Consider the following 25,099-nt stretch of genomic DNA (forward strand, 5'->3'; position numbering starts at 1 on the left):
AAGTGGTCTGCCCATCACGAAACTCCGCGCAATCGATTCATCGCACTTTTTTCCTTCAGGAAACATGTACTTTCTGGAAATTTTGCAGCGTCAGCTGGAGTAATTGAATTTCGAGCCTTTTGCTTTTGAAAATCCCCAGTGTGAACGTTTGGCCTGTTGGGCACGCTGATAAACGTCAGCTAATAGCTGACAGATTCTAAAAAGAGATAGGGAAACGAGTTAAAAGGACAAACGTTAACAGCTACAGTATATTAAGAAAAAATATTTTGAGCTTTTTAGTGGAATGTCTTCACTTGTCATAAGACGAGTTTGTACAATCCCATTGAATTCCACCACTTAATTGTATCTTGACAGATACGTATTTTATACGTATTTCGACCTCAACAGTAAGGCCGTCTTCAGTGTCTCGTACTTGACTCGAGTATTCAAAAGAAATCCAAGATGGCGGGCAAATTCAATATGGCTGCCTCTATTTTTACAATATTTTTACAAATTGAGGATACACTCTTCTTCTTCCCAACGATATGCTGATCTCTACGATCGGTTGAGAAATGTTGGTAGTTTTAGTGAGTCAAGAATTGACAAAAATCGAGGGGTCCATGATCTCGTGTATAACCAACGAGGGGCTCATCTTTCTGAAGAATTTGACTCGGATCCTTAATATACTCGCCGAAAGCTTTCAAAGAATATAAATTTAGGCATTTTTAAGAACCTCGTGTAAATAGTGGCCCGGTTTCAGCGAGAATTACTCATTTAAGCTACGATAGCTTAAACAGCTGGCTGAAAGGACGGAGGACAGTGCAGTGGTGCTCAACCTACTATGAATCGCTCACCAATCAGATAGACGATGATTTACTACACAACATAAAACAATTTCTTAAGTCAGGTAAAACATAGTGCTCGCTAAAACATGCTAAGCAAGTATTAATAAATAATTGAAAGAATCTCAAACAGAAACATTGAGAAGGACTAGAAGGAAGGAAGTGTAATAACGTCAAACTAAAAATTGTGAGTAACAGAATGTAAAATGTATGTAACTAATATTAATATTAAAATTGAGTTTGAACATCCTGTGCAAAGATTGATTCCAATTTCTTGATTCCATTTCTTTTTCTATCCTTAATAATGTACTTCGTATTTGTATAGTGAATTACCGTCTCAATCTTCAGTGAGACAAAAGTTTCCACTGTGCAAAACACGAGAGCATATGCGTAATACTGTCGAGATGGAACACATTGTTGCATGTAGAGACAAAGATAAGCTTAGTGTTACTTGTGCTGAGACAGCGCTTCAGAATTTTAAATCGTTTCAAGATAGGTTTTCTAAACAAAGCAAAATGTAGCCTTTTTTTGTATATGTCGGTATGATTTTAATTTTGAGGGCCAATTCCAATGATTACCCTTCTTCTTCTTCTTATTGGCATTACATCCCCACACTGGGACAGAGCCGCCTCGCATCTTAGTGTTCATTAAGCACTTCCACAGTTCTTAACTGCGAGGTTTCTAAGCCAAGTTACCATTTTTGCATTCGTATATCATGAGGTTAACACGATGATACTTTTATGCCCAGAGAAGTCGACACAATTTCCAATCCGAAAATTGCCTAGACCGGCACCGGTAATCGAACCCAGCCACCCTCAGCATGGTCTTGCTTTGTAGCCGCGCGTCTTACCGCACGTCTAAGGAGGGCCCCTTCAATGATTACCCATTATTGAGTAATCAATATCTTTGTATACGGTATATTGGAGAAGAAAACAATAAAAATCACTTTTTTCAAAAAAAATCCGATGAGATATTTTTCAACATCCCGTACCTCATTTCTAGTGACCTTGCCTAACTCTCATGAGAAAAATCAGAGGTACATGAGACTTCGATAATAATAATCCTTTTTTTTACACCGTGTGCTGTTTGGCCGAGTTAGTTGTTTGGCAGAAAGGACATTTTCGGGACATATGGTTCTTTCTGCCAAACGGCATATCCTTGTCGGCTGTTTGTCGCTTCCGACCAAATGATATTTCCGGCTAATAATATTTTCAATCTAATAATAGTTTTAGACAAATGTTCAATTCGGTCAAATGGAATTAGGGGCTAGATTACTTTCGACTTAATGTATTAATCGGCCAAGTGGCATCCGAACAAATGGCTTTCCGCCGAATGACTTTCGGCCAAACGAAGGGCCGTTTATGCCAAAGTTCACAAGACCAAAAGAATCTGGCCGAAATGATCATACGGCTGAAAATTTTGTTCGGTTAAATTGGTCATTGGGTCGAAAAAGTCATCTGACCGTTTGTTTGAGAAACTGCATTTTTAACATTTTTGGCCAAAATGAGATTTTTATATATTCTGAATCCTCGTTGAAAAATACGTGTTCTGGCAAAATATACGATAAACATTTTTTTGTTCAGGAATGTATGAATTTGTTTTCGTTCGTTTGAGAAACTATACATACAAATGTGCACTCACTTCAAAGAGTAATTATTGAGTACTGCTTGTACTTCAGGGTGTTGAGTTTTGTCAAAAACTTTTGATCTGTTTCGAAGAAATCAAAAGATTCTGAGCCAATTCTTTGAAAAACAGTTTTTTGTTGTTTTCTCGAAATTGTGTAAAATGGTGCTTATAACAATGTTTCTATAACAATTGGTTCAAATAGGTCATTTGATCAAAAATGTCGTTTGCCGAAATGGTCCTTGGCCAAAGGGGTTAGTCAAAAGGCCCTTTCTGACAAACGACCGATTCAGTCAATCGGCTTTTCGTTCAGATGATTCATTCGCTCGAACGACCATATCAGCCCAACAACCTGTTAGGGCAAATGCTTTGGTCAAATGCGATTTTCAGTCAACCCGTTTTCGATTTAATAACCGTTTCGTCCCACCGTTCTTTTCTTCCAATAAAATTCGGCTAGATTACTTTCGGCTTTACATGTTGTTCAACCAAATGGCTTTCCATCGAATGATTTTCGGCCAAACAACCCTTCTCCTTTTTTTTTTTAACAATTTCTTGTAGAATTACTAGCTCTGGAAATTCGGGAAAGCTTGCCCTTGCAAATCGTAAGAACTCACTCCAGTACTTTCCCTCGAAATTAAAGAGAGCTTCCCCTGAAAATTTGCAAGCATTTTTTCCTGGAAATTGGGAAACAAAATTTCTAAGAACTTTAGAAAACTTCCTCTGGAAATTCAAAAAATCTTGTTCTGGAAGTTTGGAAATCCTTGTCCTCAAAATTAGGGAGAATGCCCTTTAGAAATTTGGAAATACTCTTCCTCAAAATTCGGATGAAATTTGGAAGAATTTCCCCTTGAAATGAGAGAGAACTTGACTTGGAAATTCGGTAGAGCTTGCCCTCACGCAGAAGAATCGTGTACGATTGAAACAATCATTTCGATCGTTGCATCAAACAAGGTGGATATGTTTGCTTCAATCTTCAAAGTTGTTGATCCACTGTCTCATTCAATTCAATATTATTGTTGTTTCTAAGATCGTTCTTTCGACAACCATTTCATAATATGGAAAAACTGTATAAGCTGATCAACATAAATCATCCTGCCTACATGAAGTAAGCATGGAGCAGAGGTAAGGTGGATGACTCTCACTCCCCATGTAAATAGTTCGATTCTGTTTCTGTCACTTTTTTCTCTTTTGTTGATGTCATCGTATAGTACAGTGGTGCTCAGCACTTTGGGTGTTTTTTTCCTCAATTTGCTTCTCACGCAATAAAAGTGAGCTTTGATCATACAAATTACCACTTGGTCGAAAGCTTTCAAATATATCTATGTGCTGAGGGTAATAAAGCGGATATCGGTCTTAAATTCACTCCGTACGAAACGATCAAAGCAAAACAAAGGTGCGGCCCGCAGGCCGCAGTGTAATTTTACTTTGATCAAGTCGCATAGAGTGATTTCAACACCAATATTCTTTTTAATACCCTCTGCTGAAAGATATATTTGAAAGCTTTCTTCCAAGTACTAACTCGATAGAAGAAAGCTCTTTTTCATTTTGTGACAAGCAAATTAAGGGTAAGAACGCCCAAAAGGCTGAGCACCACTGGTATAGTAGATAAATTAGTTTCGCAGCATTTTCGAAAGTAGAAACCAAAATGAATATTGTTGTTTTCTGATGCATTATTTGCAGTGCCAACTGGAAAGCATAGTTGAAACAAAATTATGCGAGAGTTGAATCAACTACTGCGTATGGTTGATTCAACCCTATTTGCGGTTGTATCAACAATAAATATTGTTATTCATAAATCAATGCAAAGATATTGATGATTTGAAGCTGAATCTGGTTGATGCTAACAATTCGGAAAAGCTTTTTATTAATTCATTGGAGATTTTTCTCTAAAAAATCAAAAGAACTTTCTCTGGAAATTCGCAAAAACTTTCCCTGAAACTAAATTAATGATTTCGTGTGTGTTACTTCTACGTGAAGTTAAACGATTTACAATGATATAGAAATGCTAATATCATCTTCCAAACTTGGACGTACATGTTCATGATAGAATTAGAGGCGAAAGTATAGAATTGATAGTTCCGTTAGGATACGGCAGGCATGAAGAATGTTTTTATAGAAGTCGATTTGAAAGCGTTTGGAGATTTGGAGACAGTACTCGTCGATAGCAAATCCTTCCGCACGCGATGGCATATGAGCAAGTCAAACCACCTTCCTTTTGCCAGTGGAGATATATCAGCTTCCACACTGATATTCTTCCCTCCCCCTTCATACGGGAGCTTGGCAGAAGGAAGGTCGTGTGATATGTGCCATCACAAATATTGCCCTCCGCTCGCTTTCAAATCGACTTCTATAAAAACATTCTTCATGCCTGCCGTATCCTAACGGAACTATCAATTCTATACTTTCGCCTCTAATTCTATCATGAACATGTACGTCCAAGTTTGGAAGATGATATTAGCATTTCCATATCATTTTCCCTGAAAGTTTTGGAGTAATTCTTCAAAAAAGTTTGGAAAACTTCTTCTTGTCAACTTGACATTTTGTCGGAGAAATTCTGGAGAGCTTGGCCACGAAAAATGGGAGAACTGTCTTTGGAAATTCGGAGGAACTTTCCTTGGAAATTCGGGAGGACTTCCCTCAACAGTTCGCAAGATTTTTTTCTAAGAATTTTGGAGAACTTTCTTTGAAAATTCAAGAGAGCTTCCTCTGGAAATTCGAGATAGAGCTTACTCTCGAAAATCGGGAGATATTTCACTAGAAGTTCGGGAGGGAGGGAGCTCTAGAAGCTCTTAAGGACTTCTATTCGAAAACAGGAGAACATGCTAGGAAACTAGGGAGGCTTTGTCCTGTGCATACGCTCTATAGCAATCGCTCATTTATGTGATTTGTTACCACGAAGTGATGTGTAAATGTACCCGCGGTTGATGTATAAGTGTCTCAGCGAGTCCGCCCATCCCTTTACGGCCTTTCATATAGGAGTATGCTGATTTGCAAACGTTAGGATCAAGGGGATATCCCCGCATAGAACAAATCCCACATAGTGTGCGTTGAATGGACATAACAACAAATCTGCTGCCGTGAAGTCCAATGATTTGACGTACACAGATATGAAAAGATCTAATAATAATCAGTACCTGGTAGAGGAGTCAACTAACCCGAAACGCATTATACTTTTCTTTTGAGGTGCCGATGAACGCTGGAGTCGGTTTTTACGCGTGTTATACCATAGGTCGTATCGGTTGGTTTTACAGGCGGCTTATTGAACCTACACCCTCTCGCTGAGTCAGGTCCGGGCTATCGAGTCAAGTTCCACCCAACCAAGGATGTTATCGATCATTTAGTTATCTGCTTTCGATCATTTAGTAGTTTGCCACTAGTTCATTCCAGAGGCTTAATTTCAAAATGTGTTGTATGGCAGACTTCTAGTGCGATAGTTTTTCTACAACTCTGCCTGATAGGTCAATGTTCGAATTTCACTATTGAAGTAGTTAAAAAGCTAATTGCAGTAACTCATGCTAAAGGATAACACAATTTCAATCATTTAGTATAAGTTACTAATACTAGGGCTATAGCTCCGTTATTAGTGAAATTGAAACAACGAACTGTTAGTGAGAGTTGTAGATAAACCTTTGCACTAGAAGTCCACCATACACTGGTGGAAATAAGTATAAAGACAAGCTCGGTTTCCATACAAAATGGCCATATCGGGAAGTCAATATCTCGATTCTTAGCGATTCGATTGGGCTGATTTTTTGCCAACAAGCCTAAAATGACTTGAATTTTTATTCAATGATAGTTACATTTATGCATATATTCTGGTTATACGCGTTTCTGTTGGAAATAATTATAAAGACAGTTCCGTTGTATGGAGCTCCATATAAAAAAGTGGTGTCTTTATAATTATTTCCAGATTTTGAGGTCAAAATCAACAGAGATGTATACAATTTACTCAAAGATCGAAAGTTCAAGTTAAAAACAGGTGCCTAGTAAAATTTCAGCCAAATCGAATCGCTACGAATCGAGATATCGATCCTCAATCATGATGAAAATGTATGAAAATCATGCTTGTTTTTATACTTATTTCCGGCGGTATACAACACATTTTGAAATTTAGCCTCTGTAATGAGCTATTGACAAACTACTAAATGATCGAACGAAGATTATTAAATGATCGATAACATCCTTGCACCCAACATCAAGACTTGGGCTAGCGTATTTGAGACCGCACACGGTCTCTTTAGTAGAGCCTACTTGTGGATACAATGTAGGATTTTAAGGAATTGAAAAAAGCTCATTTTCAAACCCAATCCCATCCTAAACAATCCCCACAACTTGCAGTAATCAGAGGACGGTTTGTCAGGCACTTGAACATAGTTCCTGCTGCCCCGAAAACTCACAAACTTTAAATATAACTGAATTTCACCTTCCTACTCTGCAAGGCATCGTTTTTTGTACAGTAAAATATTTTTATTTTGAGCTTTTTCATTACGCGTCGAACGATTCAGGACGAAATGTCATAAGTATAAATATTAACAAAACATTGTAAATTTCACAATAGCTGTCTTTGATCATTTGTCAGGGAATTATTCATTAGAGGCGCTTTGAATTATCCTGTATTCCAAATTTTTCTTGCAATGCGTAATAAAACAAATCACACCTTCGCGGTATTAGACTAAAATGTATCACGCGTCTCCACGTTCTGTCTACATTAAAGTTTAAAAGCGTATACATTTAAAAGGAAACATGTTTCCATTGATAAAAGTCAGCGTTTCATAACAAGCGCTTGAATTACGCTATCCAAATATTAATCTCCTTGATGTCCTTACTTTTTGCGAGTAGAGCGTAGAAATATTATAGAAAAAGCTTTATTATGTGTCATTTGCGATTTGACAGCAATGCTGCTTCAAGCTTGAATAATGACTAATGGACAATAAAACGATAGACTAAATGTGTTCATCAATATTCGGAATGAACTGCCTTGTTGTTTTTTTGTTGTTGTTGTTGTAAATAAACCATGAGTTTGCTTTTAACGTTTCGCGTGGGAAATATTCCACCGAATCTCAGCCTTACCTCGATTTTGAGGTTAATCGAATCATAATTTCCGCCACACACACAAATAATTGTGCCACATTTTCCAATCAAGTTATCATCGATAAATGCGCTAATTGAGCCACCGCGCGTACCGTCACCATCTGAGGCCGCATGCACAAACGTAACCGTCACACAGAAGCCCATGTACCGAACCGACCGACCTAAACAAAAGTGAATCAAGAGAAAAACTGCCAGCTGTCTGAGTTGTAGGTACGGAGCAAAGCAAAGCTGTTGTATGTGCAGCCGTCGCACGACATATGTATACGAGGCAAGCTGTTTGTTTCATTTTGTTATTATTTCTGCCGCCGCATGTTATCTTTGGGTGGTTGAGAGAATGGTTCAATACGAGCTCTAATATGAATCTTATGTGGCCGGAGTTCTTCCAAATCGTATGAATTGATACAAAATGTTATCCTGTATTTAATGCAAGTCCGTGGAACTCTAGCAAGGTCAACTCCAAGATATTTCGTATTGATTCTGTTTTGAGCAATCGAAATAGCACTTGAAGATAACTTCTTCATTGTAACATATTCGCTTTGGAAACAAGAGTAAGAAATGTGAGCTTTGGATCGTATTGTCGCATTGATGCGCTTTAGATCATTTTCCCAATGGATACCCACCTATGTATTGGTCATTATCATCCCAGATTGTAGGCACATTTTCAATAATTCACATGCGGTGCCACAGCCATTTATGGCAAAGCATTTCGAGTCGTAGTACGCACACGCGGAGTTTAATGAGGTGATTATTTTCAACGAAACAAATAACTACCAGGTACGCTACGAAGATGCGAAGATGCTGCTACAGCTCACGGAAAAGCCTGCGATTAAATGGGCCTAATTCGTCAGGTGAATAATGCAGTGACGTATTATTCTACGATCTTTTTTGTTCGATCTGCTGGCGGTGCGATTATGCAGCGTAGAGAATTGGCCATCGTAAATATACCTACTAACTGTAAGACAACGGTTAGAGCGTGGAAAAAAACCATCCACCGTGCAGTTGTAAAGCAATTAGTCGGATTATCTCTCTAATAGTTTAACTATTGAAAGAAACTGGTGAACCTGCGAGTGGTGGTGGTGTAATAAAGCAACGGCAACCAGGCAGCGACGACGTAACGTTTGCGTCTAGGGTCCGTTGCCGACAATTTGGGGGAAATTTAAACGAGGCTACCGGATTGGCGATCGATGCGGCTCCCCGGTATGAGTGAACTGTGTTGATGATTTGATTTATTGAATCAATCGAACGATTGATGCACCAGGGCTCACCGAAATTGGGCGGTGTTGCCTTCCCAATGAAAGGGTGATAATTGTTCGGAATTGTTATTGATGTGCGATTGAAGAATAGACAAAAGATGATGTTGTAAGCTGAAGCTGGAGTTTGTGTTGCTACTAAACAATTCTTAATTGAATCGAAAAGCTAGCTATAACACGTTATTAGAAAATAAACTAATTTTACAATAACCTATTTACATCATCGGCATCCTAAATCTTATGAGGATCCAAAAAGATCTGCACAACAGCATTTATGAATTTGAATAATTTCTTACGTGGTCCCTAAATCACATCACATATTGATATCTCTATCAGATTCACAATACTGATCTTTAATCACCAGTAAATAAAAAACACTATTTCCAATTTCCAATTGAAACAAGTAGAATTCCACTGGAAAGTCCATGATATTGATAATTATTAGTGCTCAGCAAGTTCAATTTAGGAAAGTTCAAGTTTGAGTATGAAAGGTATTTGATTTGTTTCTCATTTTTGTGATTTTTTCAACAGTGAGCACGCATGTTGGCAAAAAGATGCGACGAATTTGGTGCTCACGATGAGATGAATATATGTTCAGTGAGATGGAGATCGGGAGAGTTCCCCTACTCAGAAACGTAGAAACTAGAAATATGATAATTCGATCGATTTTACCAAAACTTCTCAGGGCTACTCAATGCTGTTGATTTGAAAGTCATTCAACTGTGTTGACAAAGCAAAACAATTCGTTTGACTCAAACAACGCAAAATTTGTGTCATATCGTTGTTTTGCTTAAATTATACAAACATTAACTTATTTACGCGGTCCCATAACCACGTATATGGTACCGCTAAAAAATCGTAAACACCTTCCCTATATTTGATATTCCCAGCATGTGCTGCACTGGAGAGCCCTAATTTGGCGTGCAACCTAGTTACGTGCCCTAAGCTGCTTTCTCGATAAGGCAAACGCGTTGCATAACAACGACAACGTCGTTGACCGTCCGGGAAGCAGCACTGATATACAGCGTGCTGCTTCTTGTTCTCCGAAACACTATTCTTCCAATGGAACTTCCAATGGATTTGCAAAATATGCTCAGAATTATGGATATTTTTCCAATCAGAACAAGACAAGAATCGAACGCGTTTTTCGAATTAACAAAACATATCACATATTTGCGCATTACATTACTTGGTGACCCATGTCATGCTGATGTGCTCGTTATTATTGCTTTCGGGGACGAACTCACTGGTTCTCATGATAATTTGTTTATTTGCTTTACACATATTGCCGTTGGTTGGTTAGCTGCTTACACTATACGAACGTGTGGGAACCAAACGTAGCTACGCGACGACAAGTGTCAGTGACTCTGAAGCGCCCCTCATTTTTTTTTACAACAATGTTTTCCACATGGGAAGGCAGCCAGGTACTAACGGTTGTGAAGGTTGAACGGCGGCGCTGCGTCGTGGTTGCTGGCCGTGAAAATGAGGATCGCTGCGTTTTTCACGCTTTGATAACGGTGTGTGAGATGATTAAATCAATGACCTTGTCGCGGCGAGCACAGCGCACTGAAGCGAAGGGTCATAGATCTCCGGGGAGCCTACCATCAGGCAACTGACTGATTGTGTGCCGCAAAGGTGGCGTTCAACCGAGTCAACCCGTGTCGTCAGCATCTCTGCTCTGATGGTGTTGGTAATCATTCCGATGGCTCTTGAGATACACACGGATCGTCGAATATGATTATTTCTCTTTTTTTGTTGAGGGTATATGATATGGGATGTAATCAGACCATTCAGTTTATGATATTTATTTTGCATTTATTTTGATAGTTTATTTTGCAATTTTTAGGTTTTAAATAGCATTTTCCCGTCCTTAGCCGTGCGGTAAGATGCATGGCTACAAAGCAAAACCATGTTGAAGATGGCTGGGAAATTTTCTCGTCTTCCCTGGGCATAAAAGTATTATGGTGCTTGCCTCATGATATACGTATGCAAAATGGTAACTTGGCTTAGAAATCACGCAGTTAATAGCTGTGGAAGTGTAGAATGAACACTAAGCTGCGAGGCGGCAATCTCAGTTCAGGATGTAATGCCAATAAGAAAAAGATAACTTTTACCGAATTCACCAGTAGGGGATGGCGAGGAGACACGATCCCATGGGAGACTCGCTTCCCCTGTTTACCAACAATGCTGGAATCTTCAACGAAATCTTGATCGCTTCTCAAATTTCTGTGCGAAGTTTGACTTAAAAGTTAATGTATAAAAATGTAGGGTAGTATCGTTCTCCAGAAGGATTAACACAATTAATTTTGATTACCGGGCGAATACAATGCTGATTAATCGGACAACATGTATAAATGACTTAGGGATTGAATTGTTAATGAACTTTTGTTAATCTCACAGAAAAAGAAGTGATTTCGAAGGCAAACGCAATGTTTATTCATGCGTTCGACCGCGTGAGGCACTCATATCTCTATGAAACCATGCGCTCTCTCGGTTTCAACCATCAACTCATAGCCCTACTTTCCCGGATTTCGTCCACCTCCGCCTCTCGCCTGTTGATAAACGGACATCTGACGACATATTTCTCAATCCAGCGATCGGTACGCCAAGGCGACCCGATATCGATGCATTTGTTTGTGTTGTACCTACACCCGTTGGTGATCGCTTTAGAGCGTGTATGCGGTAATGACTTAGTCGTCGCATATGCAGATGATATCACTGTTGTTGCCACATCTGAATACAAAGTACATGCGATGCATGACTTATTTATTCGATTCGAAGAATATTTCAGGAGCGGTCCTGAATCTACGTAAAACAACGTCCATTGATGTAGGATATGTGAATGGGAACCCGATAAACGTAGACTTAGAACTGAAAATGAAATTAAAGTATTAGGAGTGAAATTTACCAACTCGATTCGACGTATGATCGCTCTAAATTGGGACACGCTAGTTGGTAAATTAGCACAACAAATTTGGCTGCATTCGACACGCACGCATACTATTCACCAGAAGGTAATACTTTTAAATCCGTTCTTAGATTCCATAGTATGGTATTTATCTTCATTATTACCACCAATCAATGTACACACCGCAAAAATAACCTCCATCATGGGATCTTTTCTGTGGAGTGCGTGTACCGATACAACAGCTAGCAAGACCCCTAGATCAAGGAGGAATAAAGCTCCAGCTTATAGCTTTGAAATCTCCAGCTCTTCTAATTAACCGCCAAATACAGGAAATCGACTCAACCCCTTTTTATCGGTCCTACATTACACAAGCGAATCCTCCTGCTCCACCTGCAGATCTTCCTTGTTTGAAAAAAATCTTGCAACTATATCCTGGCTTGCCACCTCAAATCCGACATAGCCTTCATCCGAGCAAATCCATCGCTTTCACATAGACCAGACCGATAGACCAAGGGTTGAGCTCCGTCACCCAACTGTGGATTGGAAGCGAGTGTGGTTGAATATTTGTAACAAGAAGATGACATCCGCCCAACGCAGCAGTTGGTACCTACTCGTCAACGAAAAGATTGAGCACAGGCAGCTTTGGTACACCATCAGACGAGTCGACAGTGAAAATTGCATACACTGCAATATAGCTGATGAGACGATTAAACACAAGCTGAGTGAGTGTCAACGAGTGACGGCAGCGTGGACATACCTTCAAAGGATGTTAACAATGGTCATTGACAATCGTATTTTTTCATTCGAAGATTTGATCCATTCAGTGCTAGCAGAAATTACAAATAGAGGCAAAATGAAAATTCCTAAACAATTTATAAATTATGTCACCTTTATCATAAATTGTGATTATGCAGTAGATGTTGATGAATTAGATTTTTACCTCCACGTTGAATTGTAAATAATTACCTTGTAACTACCCGACCAGTAGATGGTAACAGATTTATATCAGAGCTTGTTATTCAGTTACAGCTTTTTTTAACAGCGGTTGTTATGAAACATGTACCATTAGTAGTTAAAATAACAAAAATTGTAACAAAATCTCATCCAGTTTTAACAAAAATATTACTAGATGTGTTATTTATTGAACAAAATATAACTCGTTGTGTTACATAAAAAATGGTGAAAATTGCCTATACTATAACAAATTATGTTCTTGAAAATATTGTGATTATCCATAATGTAGGCAATTAACTTTGTCCAGCTGGTTCAACTTTGAATGTAGGTTCAAGTTATACTAAAGGTGGTACCTTCTGCTTTTTCCAATTCCTATCTACCAAAAATGTAGGCAATTTTTTTCGGCGAAATGAACATAACACATTATGTTATAATCATGTTATGAGAAGGATCTTGAAATTCTCTTTCCTACATCTAGGACAGAGAATTTATAACAAAATTATTGCAAGTTTTGTTATTTATAACACATATTGATATAATTGTGCTAAAATTTTGTTATGACTAACTGGTCGGGTAGTTTTAAAAAAATGATCAAACGTCTTGGACATGATTTTTATGATCCCTATACTATAATAGCCCTATGACAAGTTGTTTGTGAATAAAATTCTTTGCAACCACAAGCGCAAATTTTTTTAATCTTTCGTTTATTTGGAAGGCTCATTTGCCGTGAAGCGTTACGAAGCGCAAAAAATTTACGACAGAATGTCACAACACTCATACCAGAAACAAAAGAAACGCTCAGAATAAACTTGCCTTTTTATCAGAAGTTGACAAATCCGATAAAATCCACCATTTTACGACAAGGGCTACACGTAGTCCATACAAGTGATAACACTTTACGAGACTTGCTCTGTAACCTGAAAGATAAAGTACCCCCAGATGACATATCAGAAATATATTAAATTCCTTGTGAGGATTGCCCAGCCGTTTACATCGGTAAAACACGCCGAAAAGTGAAGACCCGCCTAAAGAAACACAAAAACGTCGTAGAACACAATAAACCGAACGAGTCAAGCGTGGCTGCAAACACGGCCGTACTCAATCTTAAAATTGATTGGAACAGCGCGAAACGCATCAAATCCATCAGAAAACCATCACACCTCAACTCTTGGGAATCAATGTTCACCACCAACGCCAAAAAATCATTGATGAATGAAGATGATCCTCCCATCATGTCCTGCCTCTGCAGTTTAACAAACACAGCTATGCATTAGCCTCTCCTTTCACATGACGTGTACGAAAGATGTACAAAACCTAAAAGTAACCAGTCGAACAATGTCCTTAAGATGGGTAACATCGCACCCGAAACCGGTAGACAGAAAGGTAATTTTTAACTCCTTTGACAATTGTAAGAACAATAAGTGTTATGTCTTGCCTCGCATAGCTTCTTGAAGGATCATTATGTAGTGACTTATTTTTTGAATTGACAACTGTACCAAGTTTGCAGGTCGGTTTGTATTTTTGGACCATCCTAGAGATTTTTTAGAGGCCACGCAAAATTTGAGTAACTTCTCATGTCACTGACCAAATGCCACAGTTTTTCAACAGCACGAAGCCATACGCGTACAAAATGATTTGCACTGGAAAAAATGTAAAAATTACTCCACAATTTTAGGATACATATTCAGATTTTAAGTTGTTAACTCAATAAGGAGACACTTGATCCCTCAAGTGACTCATACAAAAATTTGTCGAAAAAATTAAAATAATTTATTCTCACTTGGCTAATTTGTTGTAGATTAGACTTGTTTGGCTTGTTTCCCGGAATAATGAAACAATAAAATAATCTAATATATCTTCCCGGAAAAAGGAAATGTGGGATGTGCTTCATTCTTTAAAATAAGGCATTTTCACCAAGTAAGGAAATGATAGATGCGGTCTCTTCTTAAGGCAAAGGCAAATGAGTTTCCCTTTTGGGGAGCAGGTGTTTGTCCGCAATAAGGATGAATGTGATATGTGATATTTGATGTTAGGCACATTTGACCAGAATGTGGAAAACATTTAAGAGATCCCTTCTTCACCTTCCGGAACTCTCATAATTCTGGATATCTTACAGAGTCCCGCCGCTCTAGTAAACGACTAGCGTGCTTTTTTCAAAAGTGTTGTACTTTTCACATCGGGGCGAGTCACGGAAGGTTGAGCAATGAGTATCGATTTTTAAACATCTTGCCCCTTTGTATTAAACCGCGCTGATGCTTTATCATACAGAGCATTTGTATTCATTTAAAGAAAGCTTCATCTCCTTACCTCGCCTTATACCGGCCAGATGCGTTCATTCACAGAAAGCATTGCCTTTTTCACGACTTTGTATTCTTTTTAAACTTGGTGTTCTATTAACATATTGTTAGCAATCGGATTGGTGGTAAAACGCTTTGTTTGATTAATAAAGGGAAGATAATTTCAAGTAGGCACAAGGTAAGCGACGAATAAAAGTATTATTAGGAATGATTAAAACGAAACCTGTATTAATGTATGCTAGTTAAAAAAAATTGTTGAATGTTTCATCCTATTGAAATTGATTTTATATTGATTGATCCAGTAACTGATATAATCCTTATTCTGCTCATTGAGTAATTCTTGATCTCAGACAACCATACCATACGCAACGACCGGTTTTCACAGAACAACTTGGGTATTTAATACCCCAGTATCATGAACATTGCATTTAAAATTCAGCGTTTCGCATGTGCTGCTATACATATATTAATCTATATTTAATAATTATTTTTCATACAAATTATTGGAATAAAACAGGTTTATGTTTTAAGAAATTAGGGGAGAATGAAGTGAATCGTAACAAAAAAGTATGCAACAATAAGCAATTAGAGAAAATATGAGTAAGGCTAACACAACGAAAACAATATTTGGATATATTTGTTTAGCGCTTCATCCTGTTCTATTTCTGATTTTATATTGATTGACACAGCCACGGAATAATACAATCCTAATTATTTAAATAAAAATAATCTCGGCTAACCAACTTACAATGCTCGGATACAATACAGAATTGCTCAGGTCAAGTGTCCTCATACTAAGTTTGTGCTGTAACGTCTCAAAAATATGAGCAGCTTTGTTTGGATAAATCGTTTCTACTTAATTACAGCTTTGCTCTGTGATACAATCATGAATTTGGTTGTATGTATTTCCAGTTGGGAACATTTGTGAAGGTGCCATACAAATTTCACTTCAAAATTTAGTGTTTTGCCTTAAATGCATAAAATTGCTGGAATACAACTAGTTTATGTCTTAAGAAGCTAGGGATGAGCTGAATTGTCTGAATGGTTCCCATACTATAAAAGTTAGTTGGGAATCCTGTGCATCCCATGTGCAAAACACCCGCAATCCGGATCCCCCAAACACACGCGATGCTACTGTCGCTATTGGTATGGAATGGAACATTAACATGCAGCGACTCACCGTCTACGATAGAGTAGCGACGACTAGTTGTCGCATTCGTGGTGATGGAATTAGATGGTTAGGTTTGGCTTAGGTTGGGGAAGCCTTCAGCTCCTCGCGCAGCTCTTCGCGATCGCTGTTGTCATTGTCACCAATCACCATAATTGGGGTAAGATGACCAATAGTGGACCCCCTAGTAGCGGAATTTTCATCTTCCTGTCATAAGGAGTAGAAATTTTCAACATTATTTCCGATTGATATCTAATAACAAGTTCTGCATCTCCTCTTCACGATATATACATAAGCCACTCAAATATATGACGTTATTCGTTGAAATAAACATTTTGAAGTCTGACTGAATTCGCCCTATAGTAGACCCCCTGGGGGTCCATAATAGGAAATTGCTTCCTTATAGTCGACACTTCATTTGATTTTCAGGTTCCGTTTCGGGACGTTCTGCTTCCCTATTATGGACCCTCCAAAATATTCCTATAATGGACATTCTTGTGCTCATTTTTTACAAAATTGAATGAAAGATCATCTAATTTTGCTTTCTATGGCATTTCCAATGCATGTAGTCAAATCCTAGGACTGTAAGGTAGGTTCTCCCAATGGGGTTTCATAGCTAAATGTGTGCATGTAATTTGCTGTAATAATGCAAACATGGCTGGAGGGTCCACTATTGGTTGAGGGTTCACTGTTGGTCATTATACCCCAACTGCAGAATCGTACGGGAATTATTGAAGTTACTCCTGCGTAGTTCATCAGTTTTCTTCGACTAGTGCATTGCGAGAAAGTGAAAATTTGTATCGCGTCCAGTCGTGTTTTCTCCAATATTGGTCGGTTTTCGAAATTTTGTTCTGATTTGTGCGGGTGTGTAAATTAATCAGAAAGTGAAAGTTTGTTTCGCGTCCAGTCCTGTCTCCTCAGTAAGCAGAACGATCGGCCGATCATCGAAATTTTGTTCTGCTTTGTGCGGGTGAATTAATTAATCAGAAATTAAAAATTTGAATCGCGTCCGGTCGTGTTTTTTCAGTAAGCAGAACGATCGGCTGGTCATCGAAATTTTGTTCTGCTTAGTGCGGTCGGTAATTAAAATAATTAGTGTTCGTTCAAAAGTGTTTTTGTTTAAAATCAATCAAACTACACGCTATACACCGCATACCGTTTACCAAAACGAACCATGCCACAATCCCTACCCCATTTATCCAACATCCCAGTGATTTCTCGTGGAAGTGCAGATGACTCGTCGGCTTCTATCAAAGCGAGTATCACGTCAACAATTTCCTACCTATTCCTTAATTGACCTGCATTCGGACACGGCCGGCGCTGGTATTGCTTATTTTTGGGGTCACCAGTTCTTACACATTGAAGATGATGTTAGTCCCAAACTTCATCTGTTGGTTCTCTGTGTAATTACAGCTGACCTGGCAATAACGGAGTAGCAACCGTGGGCGGTCAATCATGCTCATGCTCATGCTCAAACTTGGTGTTCTATTAGCATTGCCATGGTTATTAAATTGAAAGCTTTCCTATGCGCAAAAGTTGAGTATATGTATCTTGTGTGGCGAGTACGACGGATACACTATGTGCAAGGATCCAAGTATGTTTCCCACCCGAAAGCGTCCTTGGCCGGGACGAGAATCGAACCATTGGATTGGCCATCGGCCACGCGTTTTCTCACAGTTCATATTTAGCATATTCAAATAGAAGAGGGAGGTATTCGTGGAATTTTCATTCGGAAAGTACGACGAAAATGTGTGTTTATTTGAATGCAGCGTCGCACTCTAGATTGATTTCAGTTCGAATTTGATGACTTTTTTAGAACTTATGAAATCATCGCATTTTGAGAGATCGAAGTGTGCCGCGCGCGACGGACGGACGTCAAAAGTTTTCACAGCGCGATTTTTTTTCGTTTTGGCTGCCGATAACTCCCAAAAGTTAACTATAATTGTGTTTTTTTTTACCACGTAGTTGTTTTAATGGAAAGGCATGGCATCGCGGGTGGTCGTGTTTCTTGACGACATTGGTGTGTCCAGTGTTTACTTTTAAAAATATAAGCTGGTTTTACTATAAGCAGCTTGCTAGTACAGCGCGGAGTGAAAAAGGGCCAATACGCTCATTGCTCAGTGGCTGGTGCTTATTTTGCGGATGTTTAGCGGGAGTGCCTTTTTGGTCCTTTATGAAGGGTTCTGATGCGTTTTGATGACAAACAGCGGACGGACCTACAAAATTGGTGAGCACGTTCTGGTTCTTACTTTGTAATATTAACAAAACATATACCCTGCACTGCATAAGAGTGTAGTGCTGTTGACTTTGTATACCTACCAATTAGTCGGGCCAGATTTAGAATCGTAAACGGGGTTCTGTTCGGCCTGGCTGATTGCCGGATAAAACTTTCAAGTTTTATAAAGACAGGAACACCTAGACAACGGACAGGACATATAACACCCAGTGGACCGGTTGAGAATTTTTTGGTCACGAAAAGTTTCCTCTTTACCGGGGCGGGGATAGAACCCACACTCCATAGCCTATGCGTCTAGACGATTGGCCACGAAGCCCACTTACCATTCCTATGGCTTCATCTAACTTGTTTTGCTCTGAAAATTATATTCTTATGAGCGGAATTCTTGGAATCAATCTTTCACACCCATAGAACCATAGTATAAGGAATAAAGAAAGAGTAGATATTTTTAAATTTAGTTATACCGGCCAAGTTTTCATTTAATAATATATTTTTTGTTACTTCTTGAACTGGTAAGATACAGACAACGAATTGGTAATACAGCTGTATTTGCAGTTTTAAACAAAGAAAATGGTCAAAGTGGTTGCTGCCATAGAGCCCGACAAAATTTATTTAAATTTACGCTGTTAATCGTTAAAATTGATGTTTCTTTTCATTTCAATTCATGCATACGTAGCCATAGGAAGGTTCAAGATTGGTTTTCGGTTATTTAAGCAGCCATTGCGTCAACTGAATTGGACACCGATTGGAATAAGGATAAGGATATTGTACGGTATATCGTTTTGAATTAATAATATCTGATGATTGATGTTTACGTTTGATTGCGTTGTTGTTTAACCTCGATCAAACTACACGATACAAACGGCATACCGTTTACCAAAACGAACCCTGCCACACGCCCTACCCCATATATCCAACATCCCAGTGATTTCTCGTGGAAGTGCAGATGACTCGTCGACTTTCATTAAAGCGAGTATCACGTGAACATTTTCCTTCCTATTCCCCAATTGACCTGCATTCGGACACGGCCGGCGCTGGTATTGCTTAATGTAGGGTCACCAGTTCTTACACATTGAAGATGATGTTAGTCCCAAACACCATCTGTTGGTTCTCTGTGTAATTACAGCTGACCTGGCAATAACGGAGTAGCAACCGTGGGCGGTCAATCATGCTCATGCTCATGTTCATGCTCATAAAATCATTGCATTTTGACAATTTTTCAACTTTCTCTCCGTCACTCCTGACGGAATCCAAGTTTAAAAGTGCTCGCGTTTTCGATACGGAACTCGATACGGAAGCAACGCACAACTGTCAGTTTTATTATTTCACGCATGCTGCGACGCAGCAAAGCTAAATCAACAAAAATGACAGTTGTGCGCCGCCTCTGAATCAAGTGGTGTGCCCTCGAAAACGCGAGCACTTTTAAACTTGGATTCCGTCAGGAGTGTCAGGAGTGCAGGACCTTAAGTCATTCTGCTTTTATAAACGTTACATGATTGAACAATAGTGGGCTATGGGTGTTTGAGTACTCAAGTAGGCTTCTTAGAAGCAGAAGTTGATCTACAAGACCAGCTCGGGAATTCGAAACAGGTAATTAGTAATTCAAGGAATTCGATAGAACATTTAGAGAAGGTTTTGAAGATTCTTCAAACAGATTTTGTATATAGACAGCTTCTAACATATTATAAAGATTGCTAAGAAAATGCTGGATTGAGAGGTTATAAAGATTAAAGATTGTGTTTATTGTTTATTTATTGTTTTTATCAAGCTCAGATAATTGCTTAGCCTAACTAACTAAATATTATTTGCAGATTTTTCTCCATGAAATGCGGAGAAAATGCATAAAACCGTCCCAGCCTTGGTCCCAGCACGTTGGGAAAATACCTAACAAAGTGTGCTGTGCTTCAGTTCTGTAGAAGTGTTTTGTGCCTCACGAGCTTCCGTAGGATTTAATCCAGATGCAATTTATTATCCGGTGAGTCTATTTCATGTTTTGTGTTTGATTCATTACGTTTTAACGTTACAATTTGTGGACACCCAACCAGCGAATGGCTGATTTAATTAGAGTTCTGCATAAAAACTTTGTAAAATTTGTATAAAACTATGGCATATACAAATTTGGTAGATTTCAATACAATCATTGTAAAAAATCTCATAATTTTGTATTACAGTCGCCTCTCCACATCTCGATATCGAAGGGACCATCGAGATAGGGAGAGATCGAGCAATGGAAGCAAAATTGAAATGGGTACTAGATTCAAAAAAAAAAGCTCGTTGCTATGAAAAACGACAACAAAACAAATGGCGTTTCTTATTGTTGATGTGTTTGTTGTTGTCCAAAGATGGTCTAGTATCCTAAAAATTTGAACATATCGACATAAGGAGAGTGAGTCCTGAACAAAATATGATCAGAACCCATCGAAATGGAGAGATATCGAGATAGGAAGGTTATCGAAATATAGAAAGCCCAAATGTATGTAGATTGAAGGGACTGAGGAAACCATCGACATAGGGAGGTCTCAGGCGGTAACTTTTTTTGTTGGCTACATTACGAAATAAATTGAAATAGTTATGCATGTATCAAGCTTACATATTGTAATTCAGTACCTGAAAATTTCATGACTGTACTGTTAATAAACTTATTTTTGGCGAGTAGTTCCAAGTGATGCAATTTGATTCTGTACACCCTTTATGTCTTTACCTGTGTAAATGTGCAACCCATACCAAAAGTTTAATCATGTCACTAAACCTAAACACACTAAACACAAAACATGTGCTCTTCAACACGAACACACAGGACCTGGTAAAACTGTTACAGTGTTTATAGTTTCAATCCTCAGCTATTTTAGAAGAACTTTTTATGTTCCTCATTTCATACAGAGCATTTTTAATATTACCTTATTTTCAGGTAATAGAAAATAATAAAAGAATTCTATTACACTTTCGACATGTCTAAAAACTGAAGTCACGAATTTCGAATCATAACGATTCGACTCGTTTTGCTAAGATCCTTGTTATAGGTGAAACGTTTCTTTTTATAGCCCCGTACATCATAAACATTATTCCCGCTGTAGATTACCTACATGAGAGATCTTTAATATAAAAGTATACTTTGACAAGTGGCGGGGCTCGTAGTTCCGAAAGGGTCATTATGCCGAAAAGGTAATTTGGTCGAAAGGTTCATTTGACCGAAACCGTCTATTGGCCGAAAGAGTCATTTGGGCGAAAGGGTCGTTTGGCCGAAAGGGTCATTTGATCGAAAGAATATTTGGCCGAAATAGTCATTAAGTTGAAAGGTTTATTTGACCGATAGGATTATTTGAAAAATGAGAAATTAGGAGAGAGAAGAGAGACGTCTTACCTATCACTCCTCACTTCTCACTTCTCAAAAGTGAGTAGTTTGAAGTGGGTAGTGAGACGTCTCGCTACATACTTCACGCTTCTCATTTTTAACAGTGAGAAGTGCGAAATGAGGAGTGATTGGTGAGACGTTTCAATCCTCATTTCTCACATCTCACTGTAAAAAATGAGAAGCGTGAAGTGAGTAGTGAGACGTCTCAGTATTTCTGACTCCTAATTTCTCACTTATCACAGAGAAAAGCGAGTAGTGCGAGTTGGGTAGTGAGACGTCTCTTTGCGCTTCTCACTTTTCACAGCAATAAGTGAGAAATGAGGATTGAGAAGTGAAACATCTCACTTCATACTCCTCATTTCTCACTTCTCACTGTGACAAGTAAGTAATGCAAAGTAGGTAGTGAGTAGTGCGAAGTGGGTAGTGAGACGCACTTCACGTTCCTCACTTTTTACAGTAAGAAGTGAGAAATTAGGAATGAGAATTGATACGTCCCTCTTCTCACTCCTAATTTCTCACTTTTCAAATGACCTTTTCAGTCAAATGTCCTATTCCAAATGACCCTTTCGGCCAAATGACTCTTTCGGCTAAATGACCCTGTCGGTTAAAATTTCTTTCGGTCTAATGGTCTGTTCGGCCAAATGGCATTCGGCCGAATGGTATTCGGCCAAACGGCTCTTCCCCATACAGGTGATAGAATTGTTCATATATTCATTTATTCGATTTCACACATTTTAACCCAGATTAATCCACCTAGCGGCGATGGTGCCTTTCTCGTGCATCATAAAATGTATTGAAAAAAAAATCATTAGGAAGGTCTTCTTCTTCTTCTTCTTATTTGTATTACATCCCCACACTGGGACAGAGCCGCCTCGCAGCTTAGTATTCATTAAGCACTCTAACACTCTAACACTCTCCACAGCTATTAGCTGCGAGGTTTCTAAGCCAGGTTACCATTTTTGCATTCGTATATCATGATACTTTTATGCCCAGGAAAGTCGAGACAATTTCCAATCCGAAAATTACCTAAACCGGCACCGGGAATCGAACCCAGCCACCCTCAGCATGGTCTTGCTTTGTAGCTGCGCGTTTTATCGAACGGCTAAGGAGGGCCCCATTATGTTATTAGTTGCATTAATCCAATAATAAATATGTTAAAGTATGAATCGTTAAGTGAGTGTAAGACAAAGCAGATTGCATGTTTTATCAACTTAGGTTAAAAAAATCTACTTTAAGATAGAGTGATTGTGTTTATTCAAGTATTCGCAAAAAGGCAGAAGCATCGTTTGATCATAGTAATCGATGCAATCGGACGCCGATTTTTTCGATTGGCATTTTTCTTCCTTGCTTCAGTAGAAATTCGAATGTGTTGTGAGTGTTAGATAATTATCCAAGCAGAGAATATTTTCGCACATTTCATGTAGACCGTTCATAATTGAGGTAAATAATCGGAGTTTGCGAGTGTATATATGATTGCAATATCGGTAAGGTAAGTGCAGCTTAGTATCTTTGTATCAGTAACAAGCATTGATACAGTATTCGAAAATTGTTAGCTCCTTTACTGTTCGGTTGGGTGTTGAGTAATTTACCTTAGGTCAATCGTTTGTCGAAACAAAAATCTTTTGTTTGTTCAGTGAATGAAGATTTTCGAATCACATCCAACTTCTAGGTTACTGAATTCATTCGTTGGTTAAGAAATGAATTAATTTGAAATGATGAAAGACTCTTCTGTCAAATTCGTGATCAGTACGGAAAAATATTGATATGGATCGTATTTAACAAGACTGTACTGTGTTTCAGAGTTTATTATACCTAACGAATATTTAGAGATAAATAAACTGATAAATTTTAAGAGGCGAGCCAGCCAAGGACTAAGCCTCTTCAATAAAGACAAAAAAACTGATAAATCTCAACAAATTGAGGCACACACAATGCTTATTTAATTGTATTTCAGAAATACCGTCGCTAGAGCAACGCGTTTAAATAGAGCAGAAGCTGATTACCAGAGACTTAGTGGTGGTTGAAGTCCGACTTAGAACAAATAAAACATTCAAAATGATTGGTTGAAGCATTGCAGAGTGTACAGCAATACCAAAAGATTGCAGGAATTCAGCAAAATAAATTGAAAGGTAATTTCTTGGATAAATAAACATAGAAATTTCCGAATAGAACTTTAAAATTAATTTTGTGGAAAAGTGTATTGACAAACTTATGAAAAACTTTCCGCAGAAGATCATTAATGTTTTTCTGGAGCAATTTCCAAAGGAAATGTTTAGTATTTTTTGTATAATAATATTGATCTTGAAGCATGTTTTCAAAAATGAAACAAACAGTAGCTCTTGTTAATTGATACATTTTCTGTGTATTTTGACACATTTTAACGCTGTTAGTACTCTTTCAATCATGAAAGCTGGTACTACACAATGAGCTAGCTCTCGAACTTACTTCATGTTTATTCGATTTCCTTGAGTTAACGGAAGGCTGTCAAATTGGCCTAAGCTGTTTCTCTCCTTGAAAGCCTACACATATGGTGGAGGTGGTTATTGATTGTTATTGACTCGGAGTAGCGTTTATCGGTTGTGCAGTCAGAATACCAGCTAAAACATAACATAACATCTGACGTGCTAATAATCCGGTGTTTGTAACAGTTATTTTTAACAATAATATAATAATGGATACCGGATTAGCTGATGTTTAGAACACTCAAATATTTGACTAATTGAAGGACACTTATGACAATGAAAGGCTGAACCATTTTAATTAATTCAAACAGGACCAAGAAAGGTTCCAAAATGTCGGATCATGGGTTACAGAGTAAACAAAATTCAAACTTTTACGGTGTAAAATCTGCTATGATCACATTGTCAGCTACAGGCAAATCCTGACCCAACGAATACCTTCCCAAATATCCAGCTTCGTGGTGCTTATGTGGGTGTCACTGAGTTGGGGGCCTCTCGTTAAGTAAGTACTACATCAACACTTCTTTCCTCTCCAAAGTTACTGTGAAGATAGGCGTGACCAAGAGTAGTAATTCGCATGCAATCAATTTGTGATTCTTGTCCTGGATTGAAATCAAGGATCATACCCACCTTGATTTCTGATAGCAATCTGGATAGGAATTTCAAAAGAACAACATGAGTATCACTAGTGTCCAGCCTAGCATTGTACGCCGTAACAATGCTATGTTTATTTATTTCAAACTTTTGCGACATAAGATTTATAAAGGAAATTCTAAAAGTTGATTTTTTTTAAATTTCTTCCTAAACTTGCAGAATAATTCATTAATCTTCTGATGGAAACCACAAACTTATATAAATAATCTACGGATTTTCTGGATTCTTGCTGGAATCGATGGTCAGTGAAGAAAGGGATATTGAAGAGCATCTTAAATTCAATCAC

At 38.3% G+C, this 25,099-nt stretch overlaps 1 protein-coding gene across 3 annotated transcripts in view; it reads right to left on the bottom strand.

Annotated features, from left to right (window-relative positions):
* The window catches only part of LOC134222215 (uncharacterized), an 88,291-nt gene that overhangs the window by 61,058 nt on the left and 2,134 nt on the right, over positions 1–25,099 (bottom strand). Inside the window, exon 1 of one of the 3 annotated variants that reach the window (XM_062701363.1) lies at positions 7,515–7,667. The exons of the other annotated variants lie outside the window; for them this stretch is intronic. Within the exon in view, the coding sequence (XP_062557347.1) occupies positions 7,515–7,540 (26 nt within the window). The 5' untranslated portion in view covers positions 7,541–7,667. Of the gene's footprint in view, positions 1–7,514; positions 7,668–25,099 lie in introns of those variants that run through there. 3 annotated transcript variants of the gene reach the window in all.

Source organism: Armigeres subalbatus, chromosome 1, assembly GCF_024139115.2.
Source record: "Armigeres subalbatus isolate Guangzhou_Male chromosome 1, GZ_Asu_2, whole genome shotgun sequence".
NCBI classification, from domain to species: domain Eukaryota; kingdom Metazoa; phylum Arthropoda; class Insecta; order Diptera; family Culicidae; genus Armigeres; species Armigeres subalbatus.